The sequence below is a fragment of the Spermophilus citellus genome (genome assembly GCF_964194105.1).
Source record: "Spermophilus citellus genome assembly, chromosome: 8".
Taxonomy (NCBI): domain Eukaryota; kingdom Metazoa; phylum Chordata; class Mammalia; order Rodentia; family Sciuridae; genus Spermophilus; species Spermophilus citellus.
Window position 1 is genome coordinate 20,758,180 of NC_138189.1, and position 18,614 is coordinate 20,776,793.

The 18,614-nt window shown below is 34.2% G+C and overlaps 1 protein-coding gene across 2 annotated transcripts in view; it reads left to right on the forward strand.

The window, feature by feature from the left end:
• The window catches only part of STIM2 (stromal interaction molecule 2), a 162,137-nt gene extending 145,277 nt beyond the window's left edge, over positions 1 to 16,860 (forward strand). The window contains exons 8-13 of one of the 2 annotated variants that reach the window (XM_081303153.1): positions 3,256 to 3,423; positions 3,701 to 3,724; positions 4,161 to 4,261; positions 4,472 to 4,710; positions 9,657 to 9,930; positions 14,036 to 16,860. In XM_081303153.1, the coding sequence (XP_081159279.1) occupies positions 3,256 to 3,423; positions 3,701 to 3,724; positions 4,161 to 4,261; positions 4,472 to 4,710; positions 9,657 to 9,930; positions 14,036 to 14,513 (1,284 nt within the window). In that variant the 3' untranslated portion in view covers positions 14,514 to 16,860. The remainder of the gene's footprint in view (positions 1 to 3,255; positions 3,424 to 3,700; positions 3,725 to 4,160; positions 4,262 to 4,471; positions 4,711 to 9,656; positions 9,931 to 14,035) is intronic. The other variant, XM_081303154.1, reaches the window with a different exon arrangement.
• Positions 16,861 to 18,614: the final 1,754 nt, after the last annotated feature.

The window sequence follows — 18,614 nt, forward strand, 5'->3', positions numbered from 1 at the left end:
ATTCTCTGAGTGCTTATTGTTTGCCAGAGTGTATGCTACACACATTGCCAATGATTTGCTCATAAGTTTTAATCCTTAAAATACATAAATATGTGTAGATGAAGTATGTAGGGAGGTAAATAACTTGGCTTAGGTTACACAGCTATACTTTGTGTTTTCCCACACTGCTCTCAAAAGCTTTATTGATAGAAATTAGTTTTTAACTGGGAAATTAATTTACATATAATGTCACATTATGTACAATTCCATATAATTAGAAGCATTACTGTATTTTTGGGGGTGGGGGTTAATTGACTTCTCAAAAGTAGAAGGCAGAAAAATCTGGTATATATTTTATATAGCGTTATTTTCCCCTAAAATAAAGACTTTTGGTTGACTAATAGTACTGTACCATTTATTTATTTATTTATTTTTGCGTTACAATTCTTAATACACCATTATGCCATAATTTATCATATCAGTACTGTATCATATTTTATTTGATTTTTAAAAAAATTCTTTTTTAAGTAGTTGTACACAGTACTTTTATTTTGTTTATTTTTATGTGATACTGAGATTGAACCCAGGGTCTCGAATGTGCTAGACAAGCGCTCTACTGCTGAGCCACAACCCCAACACTATTTTATTTGATTTAAACAGTTTTCATAGTAGTTATTTTGTTCTTTAAAAACATTTTGTTCTTAAAAAATATATATATATTAGTTGTCAGTGGACCTTTATTTTATACATATAAAAATATTTTTTATACATACATATATAAATCTTATGCATATATTTATAAATCTTGTTTATAGATCATATATATTTATAAATCACATATATAAAAATCACTTTTCACTTACATATAAATCACTTAAGAAGCTTATAGCCAGGATAAATAATCACACCCACAGTCAGTCTTAAGAGGGAAGGAATTTGCCCAAGATTTCAGAGGTAATAAATAATAAAATTGGGCCAAGAAGCCAGGTTCTCAGATATTGAGGCTGTTTCTTTTTGTGGCGTATTGTTACTTGTGACTGTTTTATTTCTAACATACAAAAATTATGTGAATAATTATCCTGTTTTTAAACAGTAATTCCTCATGTGCAAAAGCTACTAATTACTCAGTTTCACTTTGTCCATTCCCATAACTAACAAAATAAGTCAAACTAAGGGTTAGGATTTAGGTCATTTGATAAATTTATGAATAATTGCAGAGAAAACAGTTGAATAGTTGCAATTGTCAGTTCATAATTTCTACAAGTTTGAGACATTATTTAATCGTCAGTGTAAAACATTTTTCATCCTCAGTTCATCCTAAAAACACATAGATTCTCTGTTAAATTAGTTTCTTTTTTTTATTTTTATTTTGTTTATTTTTTATTTATTTATTTTTGAGAGAGAGAGAGAGAGAATTTTAATATTTATTTTTTAGTTTTCAGCGGACACAACATCTTTGTATGTGGTGCTGAGAATCGAACCTGGGCCGCACGCATGCCAGGCGAGCGCGCTACCGCTTGAGCCACATCCCCAGCCCTATTTTGTTTATTTTTAAAGAGGAAATTTATGGAAATAACATTAAATAAAACACGGGTATAAAGAATAACTTCAGAGGAATGTGTCAAGATACTCCATATATTTCCTTAGAAATGAAAATTGTATGGAAATTTTAGCTTTAAAATCTTGTGAGAAAAAGGGCTTGCTTATGTACACTTTGGTGATAGTGCAGAGAACAGCATGTCACAGGACTTGAGCTCAAATTTTCTCTTCCTGAGAGATTAGCAGGGACACCACACAGCTTACCCAACCATCTTATTAAACATATTGTCCCAGGCACATTGCACAGTGAATCATGCCACGCAAATGCTAACTAGAATTTGCTTTCTGTGAATAAGTCTGTCTTATCCTCACTTTACAAAGCTCATGACAAATCATATTTCATAAATTAGAATCAGTTGGGTTATGAACTCCCATTTTTTCCCAAATACAGATTGCAGAATCACATCGGTTACACATCACATTTTTACATACTGCCATAATAGTGACTGTTGTATTCTGCTACTTTTCTTTTTTTAAAATAATCTATTTAGTGTCACTGTGAAGTTTTCAAAAAAATTTAAAAAAATATTTTTTACATAATTCTTTTTTCGTCAGTGTCCAACAGCTGTTCTTTTTCTTTATCAGGACTTTGTGTATAGTCCTCCTCTTAGTTTATTCTGGCACACAATGAAGTTTATTTAAATAAACTGGGTTTGTTCAGATCAAACATTTATTCTTCTGCACTTCAGTTGGGAGTGGAGTCACGGTTACCTTGGTTAGCTTCGGGGTAGATGATCTGTAGTTGTGAGGCACCAGAAGGAAGGCCTTCCTGGTTCACTTGTTGCTTCATCTGAAGGTCTTAAGTTCTGCGTATATAGTTCTATAAATGCTATCATGTCTTCACACATCATTAGTTTGCGCTCTCCCTAGTTTTAAAATAAATCATTGCAAGAATAGATTATCTCTTTCTTCCATGTCATTTTCTCAGCGAAGCTTTCCTTCATCTATTTTCCCTTAACCAGTATTACTACCTCGCATACTAAGCATTGTGTTTTCTTCTGTTTATTATTGCCTGGCTCCCTTAAAGGGAAAGTCAGAGAACTATCACAATATACTTCCCTGAAGGATACTCACAGTTTCTTAAGGAAAATCAATCTTATTCAGATTGTATTTTATCAGAATTTACACATGATCAATACCTACTTTCAAGTATATTAGCCGCAGTGGGTGGAGTAGAAGTAGTAAAATGGACAGTAGTAAGAAATACACCTGTAGCAGTAAGAAATAAGTGGCCATAAAGAAGATGTTGTGAAAAACTAAAGAAAAAAGTATAACTTTAAAAAAAATTAGAAGCAGTAATAGGTACCCATCTGATTTTGGATATTTTGTCATATTCCTACTTTATAAATAAAAATTGCATTATAGGAAAAGTGTGATCAGTTTTAAGTTGCATATGCCCTGGGTTTTTTCTTTCAGTGATCCTGACTGACTACTATAAAATATAAAAACTAAATATTGCAGCATAAGTTAAGCCCTGTCTGGCTTTACAAATTTGCTTAGTGAATGCAAGATACACTTAAAACTTCAGCTTTAGTTTTAATATGAGAAATATATTGTATTTCTACTTGTTGAGTTAAAAAGATGTTTGTAAAGAGCAAAATTGCTTTCTCCTTTAGTCTTTGTACTAAAAATATTCTAATCTTCTTTTCTCCATGCCTCCCTCCTTCATTCTTCCAGGTTCGAATGGCTCTGAAAAAGGCTGAAAAGGAATTTGAACTGAGAAGCAGCTGGTCTGTTCCAGATGCACTTCAAAAATGGCTTCAATTAACACATGAAGTAGAAGTACAGTACTACAATATTAAAAGACAAAACGCTGAAATGCAGTTAGCTATTGCTAAGGATGAGGTACCTTTATTTCATTATTAACAAAACATGTTTCTTAGGCTGAATTCCAGAAGGTTTAGTCAACTGAATATAAAGATCTGAATGAAAGTTTTATTGTTGGAGATTCTTTTCTTGAATTAGAATTTATTTTGTAAATTGACTCTTCCAGTTATAGGCTATAAAGTAAGATTGCTGTATTTAGAGAAGTGTATAGCTTTCACAATGACCTTAGTATCCTTAAAAAATTATCACTATTATCATAATCATAAATGTTTTATACAGAGCTTTTCTCCTCTAGGTTGCTGCTTCATATCTGATTCAGGTTAGTAGATACTAGAAATGAATGTTTGCCACTTAATAAATTGTGTGGAATAAGAATCAGTCTTAATGTGAATTCTAGCAAAAAAAAAAAAAAATGCCCAGTTTACTTACTAACACCTCCATTGCAATAGTATATAGTTAATGTTTTTCTGTTAGTTTTAATAAAAAATTCAGGTCTTTCTCAGCCATAGAAATAAGAAAAAAATTCTCCAGAACACAGTTTTGAATTATATTGATTGGCTTAGGAAAGCATGCTTTTTCTTGTTTTCTTTCTTTCTTTCTTTTTTTTTTTTTTTGAAAACAACTGTATCTTGGCTAATATTCTCCACTAGTGTTATAATTATTAATATATTCTAAACCAACATAAAATTTATTAGTATATGTGTATTCCTTTTTCCCCCAAACATAGTCTTATTTTTCTCCTCTTGGATTTCTAGGCAGAAAAAATAAAAAAGAAGAGAAGCACTGTTTTTGGGACTCTGCATGTTGCACATAGCTCCTCTCTAGATGAGGTAGATCACAAAATTCTGGAAGCAAAGTAAGAATTTTTTTTAAACCTATCTGCTTATTTGCTATTATTTTGAAATGCATACATTTAAATTTATCATTGAGCCATACACAATTACAAAATTTACACTGAGATTAGATAATTTCTTCTTGAAATTGCTATGGTCTGTTTGTGTTACTGCCTTTACAGTGTCCTATTAAAAATTCTTTGCAGCAAGTAATTCTTATATTGATGTTTCAGGAAAGCTCTTTCTGAGTTGACAACTTGTTTACGAGAACGACTCTTTCGCTGGCAACAGATTGAGAAGATCTGTGGCTTTCAGATAGCCCATAACTCTGGGCTCCCCAGTCTGACATCCTCCCTATATTCTGATCACAGCTGGGTAGTAATGCCCAGAGTCTCCATTCCACCCTATCCAATTGCTGGAGGAGTTGATGACTTAGATGAGGATACACCTCCAATTGTGTCACAATTTCCTGGTAAGTAATTAGTTCAACAAAAAGAGTTGGTACATTTTTTTTAAAGTAACTTTGTCTACTGTGTCCTTCTAGGAATCATATAATTTGAAACTTCTGACAAAAATTCAGTTCATCCTTCATTTTCTTTTGTTTTTTTGTTACTAATTTAAGTGTTTACTGTTTGAGAATACTATATGACATACACATATATTCTTTATGTATATTACATTTTATATACATGTACTATTAAAAATATGGATGCTTGATTGATTTGCATAATTGATCAACATATTTATTTGAACAACAGTTTTATATAACTCATTATATTAAAATGTTGACTGTGGGACTTTGCTTTTATTTGTGGTACTGGGGATTTGAAGCCAGGGGTGCTTTACTACTGAGCTACATCCCCAGCTCTTTTTAGTTTTTATTTTGAGATAGGGTCTTGCTGAGTGTTTGAGGTTGGCCTGGAATTTTTGATCCTTGTGCCTCAGCTTCCTGAGATGTTGGAATTACAGGCAGAACAGTGGTGTTCCCAGCTAGGACTTTGTTTTTAAAATATTGCTTATAATCAAATTGAAATGAGGGGGTCATACTAAAAACATAATTGACATAAGGTCAGCATAGTATAAATGCTAAATCAATGTCTGAATGAAGAGCTTAATTTTGAGGGGAAACTTTTTTTTCAAATGACAGCTTAATCTAAAATAGAAATATAAATTTTGGGGCTGGGGTTGTAGCTCAGTGGTAGAGTGCTTGCCTCCCATGCATGAGCCACTGGGTTTGATCCTCAGCACCACATAAAAACAAATAAATAAAAATAAAGATATTGTGTCCAACTACAACTAAAAATAAATAAATAAAGAAAGAAATATAAGTTTGGGGAAGATCTTGGAAACCTGAGCTTCAATCCTGGCTCTATAACTAACCAACTATAGATTTTAAGTCAGTCTTTGATTTGTTTTCAGTGGAGTTACCATTTTCAATATTTGTGGTTTTTAGCATTATATTTTGCTTTTAAAGTTCTGTGGAGCTCCTTCCAAAGATAGCTTTTTTTTTTTTTGCATGTGAAGTTTTCATTATATTGCTTAGATGGCTATGCTTTGAAATGGCTTCATTGTAAGAATACATTTCAGTAGGAAAGGTGAAATTTAATTTCACTTTGACTTTTTTTACATATGTTCTGAATGTATAGTTGTGTCTTCACTTCAAAATCCCCTTTTTCTTGTTTTTTTGCCTGCCTGATTCATTTTTCCAATATTTGTGACTTTTTAGAAACAGTGTAGACAGAGCAAGGTTCTGAAGAATAGATGACAGAATCTGTTGATTGGTTGAAGACTTTTATATGGAAAATTTTAGTTTTTGAAACCAATCAAATTATGATATGAGTTATTTTTTAGTTTTAATTTTTCTATCTGACTGTGATAACTTTCCTGAAGTTGGGATTTAGAAGCGGTTCTAATTTTATAAAATTTGCACATTAATTCTCAATAACTATGTGCTTTGTCATTGCTCTGGTTTTTTGGCTCACCTATAAAGCTAGAACACTGAGGCAGTTAACACTTAAAGCAGGTAGGAGGAGTGGGCAGATGGTAAGCTCAGTGAACAATAGAAATGTGTGAGCTCATTCATTTCATTTGCTCCATACTGCAAGTTAGTGGTGGTTACAAAGATATATCTAGATCCAAGCTAGCTCTACAGTTTGAATTATGTTTGTTTATTTGAATTATATGCCCTTAAGCTTATCAAATATAGCAACAATTCATAAGTACATTTATTTGTTTACTGTTAACTGTTTAAAGTTGCAAATTTTCCTGAAAATATGTAATTACTCAGTATCAGAATTGTGCTTGGAGGTACATTCCCTAAATTAATGAGTTTTTTTTTTTTCCTTTTTCCTTTTCTAAAAAACACTCTTGGGCTGAGATTGTGGCTCAGCAGTAGAGCTCTTGCCTAGCACAAAAATAAAGGCATTGTGTTGTATCCATCTACAAAAAAAAAAAAAGATTCTCTCTCTTTAAAAACACACACACACACACACACACACACTCTTTATTGTGTGTGAGTGAGGGGCAAAATAGATATCCGCCCATTAAAAGAAAAAAACACTAAATGTGAATAACTGGTCTAAGTTTCTAAATGATTGTGGTAAACAGAAATTTGAAATTTTTTGAATATGAAAATGTACAAGAGTTGGTTTGAATTGTATTATGATATTTTAGAAATGCTGCGATCAAATTCATTATATCTAAGAATTAACTGAAGTTACATCTTAACAGTTTGAGAACTCTGCTTCCACCCAGGGGCACTTCAGTGGTACTGCATTCTGCTTAGTTATAAAAGCATAATTATTGGACCTGATAAATGGGAAGCTGTTAACCATAGAATAGAGTTCGTGGTAGAATGAAGCTGCTTCATTTATATACACCTCCTCAGCAATTTAATTTATTTTTTAACCACAGGGATGTATAAATTTTATGTTTGAAATAATAACATTCTCTTAAGAACAAAGTAAAAAATTCTAGCACATTAATATTGTCTGTTTAATTATATGTGAAAAGATATCAACAGTTAGCTCTGTGTGAGTAGGAGAATGGAGGATAGTTCTTTTCCTATTTCCTAGTATCTTCTAAATGCTTTCATAGTGGAAATGTAGTAGCAAATTATTTAAAATTTCTTATGAAGCCCTTCACACTTACTTAAAACTAGTGAAAATAATATGCCCATCTGCAACAAAGAGAAACAGATTTTAACATTTTACTAATTCATCTTTCTCTCTAAATGAACCACTACAGATATTGCTAAACCACATCATCTCACTCTTCTAAACTATGTATTATTTTAAAGCCTGCTGTACTTACTTGTATTACTTACATGTATGTCCATAGCAGTATACACCATTGTTGTATGTTTTAAGGATTTACATAAATGTTATCATATTGCACATATTATTTTTGTAATTTTTTTTCTCCAAAGTACATTTCAAGTAATTCCCATGTTTATATGTATCAATGTATTCACTTCACTGTAACTATTTAACTAATGTCAAACTGAGAGGATCTTTGTGCTTTTTTGCCTTTTCAAACAGTACTACAACAAGCATTCTTATTTGTATCTCCTTGCACAGAACTCTTGAGTTTCTCTAAATGGGCACCTACAAACGGATCACTGATTGCCTCTTATTAGTCATTGCTGACTTGCTCACATACCCACTGTTTATGAGTGCTTGTGTACCTCTGTCTTCACCCTTACTTGAAATGATTTGATTTACTTGCCTTGCAAATTGAATGAGTGTGAAATGATACCTCGCCATTCCTAAAATGGTTATTTCCTTTGGGGCTGGGGATGTGGCTCAAGTGGTAGTACGCTCGCCTGGCATGTATGCGGCCTGAGTTCGATCCTCAGCACCACATACAAACAAAGATGTTGTGTCCGCCGAAAACTAAAAAATCACTGCAGTACCTACCGAGAATTGTAGAATTAAATTATCTGTATAACAATGAACACAGTTTTTTTTTTTTTTTTTTTTTTTTTTACTACTCACAAGACATGGTTTCTTTGGCAAAGTGAGAATATCGGACTAAAGATTTGCAAGATCTTTCATGCTTGAATCTATGAGTCATAAATTATAGGTGAAATAAATGCTAATGTTTGTGAAATTATAAATATTTTCATGTTATGTCATTTGTGTTTAGAAAAAGCCTTGCATAGTATTAAGGAAGGTAGTAAATATTTAAAAATGTTTTTTTAAATTTTACCTTATTTTTCCGTCAGGCTATTTCTGTGATTATTTCTGATTCATCCATTGATTTATTCATTAAGCATCCCTTTTTCCTGAGTACTGGGCTAGGTGTTATGATACAGTGTTGCATATAAAACACCATTATTGCCTTCCTGGAATTTATAGTGTAGTGGAGGACAGATGAGAGCCATGCACTGAGATGAGTTATGTGATGGATAACTATGCCATGGCTCCTCCTTCTTGAGAGAGAATTATAGGGCAGACCTTGATCTCAAACTTGAAGGGGCTGAAGGAACTGCCATTTAAGCAAATACCTAGGATGGGAGGACAAGGGAGAGTTGGGAAAAGGAGTCCTCGAAGCAAGAAAATATGATACTTCTAAGGAGCCAAGTATACTGATCCCACTGTTCCTATAACAAAAGAGAGGGACACTAACTTCAAAATAGAAGCTAGTTAGAGCAGTCTAATCCATAGTAAAGAGTTTGGTTTTTTAAGGTGTTACATAGTAGAATGTCATTTTCTTTTTCCTTTTTAGAGTGATCACACAAGTTCAGTGCGGAGAAAACATTGGAGGGAAAAGATCAGTTAGGAGGCGGATAGAATAGTCCAGTATAGTCCATCAGCATGGAAATGTAGGGAAGGGGACAGATCTGTGAGATGCCAAAGAGGTAGAATTAGACACTTGAAAGTTAACTTGACATGGATTATAATGGAGGAAGAAGGGTCAAAATTATATAGTCAAAAATATAGTTTACAGTTCAGATAACCGGTTGGGTGGTAGTGTTATTTACTGGACATGGGACACAGAAGATGAAGTGAGTTTGGAGAGGCATATGTTGAATTCAGCTGGATATCTGTGGGATACCCAAGTGTCTGGTAGGCAGTTGGAGATGAGTCTGTAAGTTCAGGAGAAAGACTGAACCTGGAGTGACAGATCTGGCCTAAGACTACAAATGAGAGTTGAAATCATAAGAGTTACATTAAAACTTCATATGTTTATGTTCACTTGTGTTTAATTTTTAGACCTATTTTCATTTTTGTTCCTTTTATTATTTTTTAACTTTATTAATATAGGTGGTAGAGAATGGTATGATTACATAATTACTTACTTCAATAAAGAAAGATTAAACAGTGAAATATCAGTGACATCAATTCTCTTGTGTATCTGTAGGGACCATAAAGAGAGATTGGATGTTAAGAGTGTTCTTGTTTATCTGTTCTTCAGGGACCATGCCTAAACCTGTTGGGTCACTAGCCAGAAGCAGTAGTTTGTGTCGCTCGCGTCGCAGCATCGTGCCCTCCTCGCCACAGTCTCAGCGAGCTCAGCTTCCTCCACATGCTGCCCTCGCCTCACACCCTCGGCATTCCCACCAGCCCCAGCACACCCAGCACTCGTTGCCTTCCCCTGATCCAGATATCCTCTCAGTGTCAAGTTGCCCTGCACTTTATCGGAATGAAGAGGAAGAAGAGGCCATTTACTTCACTGCTGAGAAGCAATGGTATTGGCAGTGGGTAGATTGCAGCACATACTGCCTCTGGGCAGGATAGGGATGGGGTTGGGGGTGGGGAGTGGTGCATTCTGTTGGTGCTGTTGCATAGCAAGTTACCATACACTGTGGCTTCAAACAACACCCATTTGTGCACACTCAGCCGGCAAGTCAGAAGTGCAAGCCTGGTGCGACTGCATTTTCTGTTTAGGGTCCCACAAGGCTAAAATCAACTGTTGGCAGGGCTATGTTCTCATTTGGAAATCAGGGTCCCCTTCAAAGCTCATGTACTAGGGTAGAATTCAGTTCCTTTAGATTATAGGACTGAAGTCCTCTTCCTGTGCTGATCTCAGCAAGGGCCAAGACCAGTGGCCAGTGAAGTGGGGCTACTCTCAGGCCCTAAGGGCTGCCCTCCATTCCTTGCCTATGACTTCCATCTTCAAAGACAGTTACAGTGATTTCCCTTTTGTAAACTCTTTTGCTTGAATCTCCAACTTACTCCATCTCTGATTTTAAGACTCAAATTTACTTAGCTAGATAATAATCTCTCTGTATTAAGAGCCACTTGTTTGAGGCCTTAATTTCATCTGTAAAATCCCTTTACCACAGCATTTACATTTGTGTTTATTTGAATAACTAGGAGAAGGTGTGTGTACATCAGGAACTGGGAATTTGGAAGCCATCTCAGAATTCTGCCTCCTGTGGAGATGTAGGTAGATACTCCATCACTGCAATTTATTCTTAAAGAATAATTCAGGGTTTGTATCCCCATTGCAATTGGAGAGTTCAGTGCAACTTCTCTTGGTTAGCACTTCACTCTTAGCCTTTTGTATATCTTTGCAGTGTAACTGTAGTCTCCAACAGAATGTCTGTACTGACTGAACTGTGTGGCTTTTGTGTGGCTTCTGAAAACTGGTAGGAAAACTCTAGAGCTGTACTGTCCAGTAGGATTTCTTGCATTGATAAAAATGTTCAGTCCTCATTTTAGATAGCAATGTCAAAAATTCACAGCTAGATCATAAATGTAAGAAAAAATTGATCCAAAAAATATTTCTTCCTCTTTATTTTTAGACTCTAAACTGTTGAATCTCCAGAATCCCTATAAAATAATAATATAGTTAATATTTGCTGATCTTTTATGTTCTATATATTATGTACATATGTATTCTTTTAAACCTTACCTTAGGTTATCTTTTCATACATGTGCTAAATTTTAATGAATTTAACTATATTTTACTCTGGGGAAAAAATAAATAGAAAAATAAAATAAATGGGGACTGGGGCATAGCTCAGTGGTAAAGTTCTTGACTAGTATGCATGAGGCCCTGGGTTTGATCCTCAGTACTGCTAAAAATAAAAATTAAAAAAAATTAAAGCTGTTAAAAATATAAATAGTACACATGATTAAGTTCAACCTTCAAAGAAAATATGCTGTAGAAAGAATGTAAATTTTAAACTATACTATTCCTACACTCTTAAGTTTGACTATGTGGGAGAAGCAACAGTACATTAGATTATTATTTGTTTTGGAATTCAAATATTAAGATGAGAAATGACATTAGAAATCAATCACATTTCTTCCTTGAACATAGAAAATTGAGACCTAGAGAAACTAGGTGATTTACCCAAGGTTTTATTGTTGTAAGGGCAGGACCAGTATGGGAATCCAGGTGTCCTAACTTAGATCAGTATTCTCTTCACTCATTATTTAGAGACTAGTTTTTGGAATATTTTTAACCTAGCTTAGAATTTCACACACAAAGCAGAAAAGAAAGTAAATTCATAAGATTGTAAATAAATCAGCTTTTGACTTTGGAAGCTGAACAGCTTCAGGGACTAGTGAGTTCAATTAATGGGCATTCAGTCCATAAAGGTGCTTCATGGAAATGTTCCTACTAATGATTTATTTCTGAGAGTAGTCCTTTCTTCATATTTCAATTGCCTGATGCTTTCTGTAGTTCTACTCATTATCAAGTTGTTGAAGCGCTTGAAAATCATGCAGCATATGTAGACGTGTTATATGAAAGTGTTATTTAAGTCTTTATTAGCCCAGGGGATTTTGAACCTTCTGGGAGCTTATAGTAAAAATAATCTTTCCATATATGTAGGAATAAAGTAAATGGACATGCATGAGCAAATAAATTCAGCAATATAATGTATATCTAAAATGATATTAACCAAAAATACTTGTCAAAACTAAATGCCAGAGTAAACATGAATGTAAATATTATGCAAAGTGATAGTAATTATAGACCATCCAAAGACAGAGAGTGTTCATTCATTCATTCATTCTATAAATATGAATTTATTCTGTGCTATGTGCAGCACACTGGTTAATAACTTAAGTTGCCAAAGCAAGTGAGATGATCCTGGCTTACTTCAGCTGTAGATCATAATCATAAAGGCTCTTGCCTTTCTGTCCTGTCCTTGTCTCGCTTTATTTCTTTGACCAGTTACTTTTTACCTAGACTTTACCTTTCATTTTATAAGCATTTTTTTTTTCATGAAGTGAACAGTATTCAGATTGGGCTCAATGCATTCCAAAAGTAAATAAGACATGGTTCCTGGTTTTCAAGATCTCATTCTATGCATTCATCAATCCATCTGTTCATTTGTTCAATGTATTTGTATTCATTACTCACTGTGAGCTGGCCACTATTCCAGTGCAGAGATTACAGAAGTTAAGAAGACCACCCCTCCTTATAGTTCCTTTCTTCTGGGTAGACTGACTATAAACTGGTTAATATAAAATATCTGTTACTGGTACATGCTAGGATGGTAAAAATATGTAAAAGAAAAAGGAAGGCTGCTTCACATAGGGTACCTAGGGGAGTCGTCTCCGGGGAGAGAGTAGTAACCCATATGACTTGGAGAAGTAAGCTATGTGGAGATAGACAGATGATACCAGGCAGAAACAAGTACAAAGCTGTGGAGATGTCCCAAGATGGGCATATTGGAAGAATAAGAAAGAGGCTGGGGTGGAGTGAGGTAGAGGAAGGGCATGTGACTGGAAAGAACCGGGGGCAGATGTAAAGGGACTCATATAGGCTTAGACAAGACTTTTAAAATTTTACTCTGAGAGAGAAAGCATTGGAAAGCCTTGAACAAGTGAATAGTATGCTAACTTGAGTTTTGAAAAACCACTTTAATGGCTTGTAAAGAAGTAACAGAGGGAAGAACAAGCATGGAAGCAGAGAGACCAATTAGGAATCTGTTGTAATCATTTAGGTGAGTTCATGATGGTTCTGGAAGATGGATGGCAGCAGAGGGGCTAATAAGGAGCAGTGAATTTGAAGGACTGACGGCTGCTGGGCTATGAACTTTAGTTTTCTATTTCTCTTTCCCTTGTGGAGAAAGGTTGGGGAGACATGCACAAAGGAATTAATCTTTGAGAATTTATTGAATATCTGCTTTTTTTAAAAAAAACTATAGAATTGCCTTTCACCCCCTATCCATTCCACTTCGCCACATCTCAACTCCTCATCCTCCTCTTAGATCATAGAAATTACATATTTGTATAGTATATTCCTTTACCTCCTTAGGGAGCTATTATTTCATCAAGTTAAGATTAAAAAATTAAGAGACTAAAGCAGTGACTAAAATTCCATTTATTTCATATATAAGTACCACTTCTGTGGTTCAGAAAGAAAAGTATTGAAAAAAAAACCCAGAAATTTTTATGTTAAAAAAATATATGATGGGCTGGAGCCAAAGCTCAGTGATAGAGCACTTGCCTAGCATGTGTGAGGCACTGGGTTTGGTCTTCAGCACTACATAAAAATAAATAAAATAAAGTTCCATTGACAACTAAAAAAACAAAAAAATGATGATATCTTAAAATTTTCATTTCTCTGACAATTGTAAAAGGCATAGCTTATGTTATAAAGTTTCTTAGGTTATAAGGTTTATGTGAAAAACAAAACATAACTCCTGAGTTTTAATAAGCTATGTTATTATATAAAGTTTAATTTTCTAATTTTTTAGAAATGTATACAGAATTGTAGCATTTCTTCTATTAAATTTTGAAAGAGAATTAATGAAAGTAATTTTCGTTAGAATGCCTGTTGGGACTCTGAACAATATGCTCATTTAAACTTTTTACTGCTATCTCATTCAGGGAAGTGCCAGACACAGCTTCTGAGTGTGACTCCTTAAACTCTTCCATTGGAAGGAAACAGTCTCCTCCTTCAAGCCTTGAGATATATCAAACATTGTCTCCTCGAAAGATATCAAGAGATGAGCTCTCCCTAGAGGATTCCTCCAGAGGAGATTCACCCATAACTGCAGATCTTTCCCGGGGCTCTCCCGATTGTGTAGGTCTGACAGAAACAAAGAGTATGATCTTCAGTCCTGCAAGCAAAGTATACAATGGCATCTTAGAGAAATCCTGTAGCATGAACCAGCTTTCTAGTGGCATCCCAGTGCCCAAACCTCGCCACACATCATGTTCTTCTGCTGGCAACGACAGTAAACCAGTTCAAGAAGCCCCAAATGTTACTAGGATAAGTAGCATCCCACATGACCTGTGTCATAATGGAGAGAAAAGCAAAAAGCCATCAAAAATCAAAAGCCTTTTTAAGAAGAAATCCAAGTGACCTGGCTGACTTGATGGAATTCTGTCCAGTGGCATCTGTAAACTTCTCCTACCCTCACTCCCTGCTTTTTGTTTTAATTTTAGGAATGTAACTCCATTGGGGCTTTCCAGACAGGATGCCATAGTGGAACGTCCTTAAGGGCAACTGTCTACTGTCTGCTTATTTAAGTGACTATATAATCAATTCGTCAAGCCAGTTATTACTGAAAAATCTTAAGAGATGAGACAGTTTACAGTAATTTCTGCCTATTTATTTCTGCTTTGTTGTTAGTAATGTGTATACAACATTTTGTTGAAAGCCACTATGGACTTACAAGCTTTAATGGACTAGTAAGCCAGCATGGGCTTGCAAAAATTTCTTGTTTACCAGAGCATCTTCTTATCTTTCCACAGAGCTATTTACATCATGGACTAAATAACTTAAAAGACATAAAACTAATTGCACTACTCTTTTCCAGACTGGAAAAAAAAAATGTCTGCAAGTGAAACTGTATAGAGTTTATAAAATGACTATGGATAGGGGACTGTTTTCACTTTTAGATCAAAATGGGTTTTTAAGTAGAAACTAGAGTTTCTAATTGACTTGATTTCTGGAAATGAAAACCCACGCTTTTATTATGGGACGCTTCTTTAAATGCATTTATTATTATAAAGTTTCAAGTCCTGCTGTAAAGATCATGTTGTTTTGTTTTCCCCAGGGCTTTCACTGTGATTTACTGCATTGCAGGCTGTATGATAAAATAGAAATAATTTAAAGAGAGAAGGCTCTTGATTCCTTATGCAAGTAAAAGAGTTGAAACTTGATTGAAGGACTTAAAACATTCACAAGCTTAAACTGATGTCGGGATGTGGGGGTTCCGGCACTTGTTTACAGACTTTGAATAACGACAAAGGATTTATGGCTTGTGAAAAATTTGTACTGTGGAAAAGATAATAAATTGGAGACATTATTGTGTGGGATTGTGTTGATCTTTGTTGATAACACTCCTCAAAAAACATTTATCTGTTTTCTGGAGAGCTTTGTAAGCTGTCTTGTTGCTTAATTGCAATTTAAGAAATAGTGATGTTTGGAAGTAAGTTGTCAACAAATGTCTTTCTATTTTATATTGTTTGTCATATTTTTATGTAGTTTGAAATGTTTAAATGTTCTAATATCAAGATTAACAAATATAAATTTATGGTGCATTTAGATTGTGTTGTATTAATTTGTAAAGTTCGGTGTTTATTAAATCAGTAGGTTGTTATAGGCTAGCTTTATTGTGAGAAATGTCTCATACAGCAACAGAGAACATTAACATTTGGGTTTCTGCTTATTACATCTTAAAAAAATTAGTCAAAAATGATCGGGTTAATGCAATGTGGAGGGTGTTTGGGTGAGCAATTCAATAAGTATTAGCTAGAGTAGTTTTTCAGCATTATAGGTACCATACATAATGTTTAACCCAGTGCTGTTTAGGTGAAGATGCTGATTGATAAGCAAGAGGTTTCTTTGACATTTGCCCCAAAGAAATGCTTTAATTACTAAGAATGTGAAGAATTTCAGGAAATCTCCTGTAAACTGGGATTGTTTGTTTTCCTTGGTCCTATTGTCAAAAACTGTTAATTAAGGTCTTAAATGATGTTTACATAGGCTGATACTTACATTTTTAACAGACCAAGTCCTGTTAAGGGCAGAAATTGATTGAAATGAATTCATGATTTTTACTAATAATAAGGTTAAGTAATCTAAAAGGTAGAGTTTAGGAACTCAGATCTAAAGTTGTTTAAGAAGAGGAAAAATTGAGCATAAGTAATTTAAGAGTGTCCTGGAAAGTTTATTTAGAGAAGAAATACCTTTTTTTTTTTTTTTCTTACAAAACAAGGAGTTCTTCCCTTTGAAACTTGCAGAAGGAATGGGAGCTTTTTAGTCTGATGATGGGGAGGTCAAAGCCACTGGAGCCTGGAGTGAAGCTAGGAGAAGAGCTGCCACCCAGGGCTCTGCCTTTCCAGGCTGGAGCAGTGCCCTGGGTCAGGCTGCCCTTCTGCTTAGGCCTCAGGGAGTCCTTGTTTAAGTGCTGCTTTTCATACACTTGTTTATAAACAGATTCAGTCAAGGGGTATTTACTGCTTTGTGGTGTTTGTAATATTTATTTTGCATTAATACAATACTCTATATTTGTAAACTTAACAGAAAATAATTGAGCTTTGGAAAGCCACAATAATTTCTGTATTATATATATGTGAAAAGTTGGGCATTTCTATAAATTTTTAAAATTACCCACTTGTTGCCTTATTTTAACCTTTCAAAATTATGGTATTTTCCTTGTTTGAAAAGTAATACCTTCCATACTATTAAAAAAAAAACCCAAAACTTCAGTGATAGAAAAGTATAAAGAAGAGAATAACAGCAAGCAGACCAAATTCTACTACCTAAAATAACATTTTTTAGTATTTTGGTCTGTTTTCTGTTATTTCACATAATTGAAATCATACTATACATTTACTATAGCTATGCTTTTTCACTTAATAAAAACATTTCTCCAACATCATTAACAACTCTTCATGAACAACATTTTAATGACTGCATGATAATCTGCCATTGTATGGATTTGCCGTACTCTTTTTTTTAAATGCCTTTATTTTACTTATTTATTTTTATGTGGTGCTGAGGATCAAACTCAGGACCTCACATGTGCTTGACGAGCACTCTACCATTGAGCCAAAACCCCAGCCCATGCCATACTCTTTTTTTAACATTTGTCTGCCATGAAACATTACGCCATTACCAAATTTATGTGAAGTATTAGCATTTAATGTTTATTGAGCACTCTTTGCAGGCAGTATTTGAAACTCCAATATGTATTCTGATTTAATCTTTACACCAACCCTGTAAGGTAGGTGTTTTTTTAAAAATATTTTTAAATCATCATTTTACTGATGCAAACAGTCCACAGAATGAATAATTTGCTGACGGTCACATATCTAGTAAGTGGTAGAGCTGAATGCTTACCTCCTAAGTCATACTGCATACATTCTAATCAGTATGTTGATTTCTTAGGATATCTTTAAAAAGAAATATGTAGAAAAGTATAAAGATAACTTTAGTTCATATATTTATATATATGTACTTCTGTATGCACACACACGACAGACAGTTTGATGGATAGAGGAGGTCAGGAGCTGGGCACACACACACAACGTCTCACATGCATATGTTGGGTGTAACAAGTTTTAGCGTTTCTTATCCACATAGCTATGTGAATATCCATTTCCCACAATACAAGGGTGTATAAATACTCTTTTCCACACCATCATTTGGTTAAAACTTTGCTAATCCAATAGGTAAATAATGTCTAGTGAGGTTGGAAATTTTTAAAATGTTTTATTAGCTTTGTGTATGTTTCATTTCAATGACTTGTCCATGTTTTTTGCCCATTAAGTTCTTGGGGTCCTAGTGTATTCCTTAATCTTGTGTACAATCTTTCATATGTAGTTGTTGTGTTCTCCATTTACCATCTAAGTAAGTGATTTTTTATTGCATATGCATTTTTCATACTTGTTTAAAAATAAGTGAAAGCAAAACTAGGTTTAATTTAGGTTTATTGATTTCTGCTTTTAGGTCTTGAAGAGTTTCATCTTGTTTATATGGATAAGGTGGATTTTTCCCAAAAAATTATATGTAGGACACAATACAGGTTCTTCTTAACCCATAATAGTCTATTATGTACAGAGTGTTGTAATAAACTCTGAAAGTTTACAGGTAATGTAGTAGGCAGGTGCTTACTTTAAAGGGGCTTGGTATCTAATAAGGGACACAGATACTTTTTTGTGGCAGAAATGTAAAATGAATGTTGGAAGCTGGGGGTTCATGGAGAGAGAGATTATATAGGTAAAAAGTATTTATTAAAGGTAATTTAACTTTAATGGTGCTCTTTTATTGAGGACATGGAAAGCTTGGCCATGGTAGGAACAAAGGACTGAGAGCAAGTTCATTTTAGGGCTTCTTCTGATTAGTAGTATGGTTTCAGCAAGTGAGCTTGCAGTTACTAGTTTCAGCAAACTGTGCCATAATAGCAGTTTAGGCATTATTTGGGGGTAAGTTGTTTGCCAAAAACACAGCATC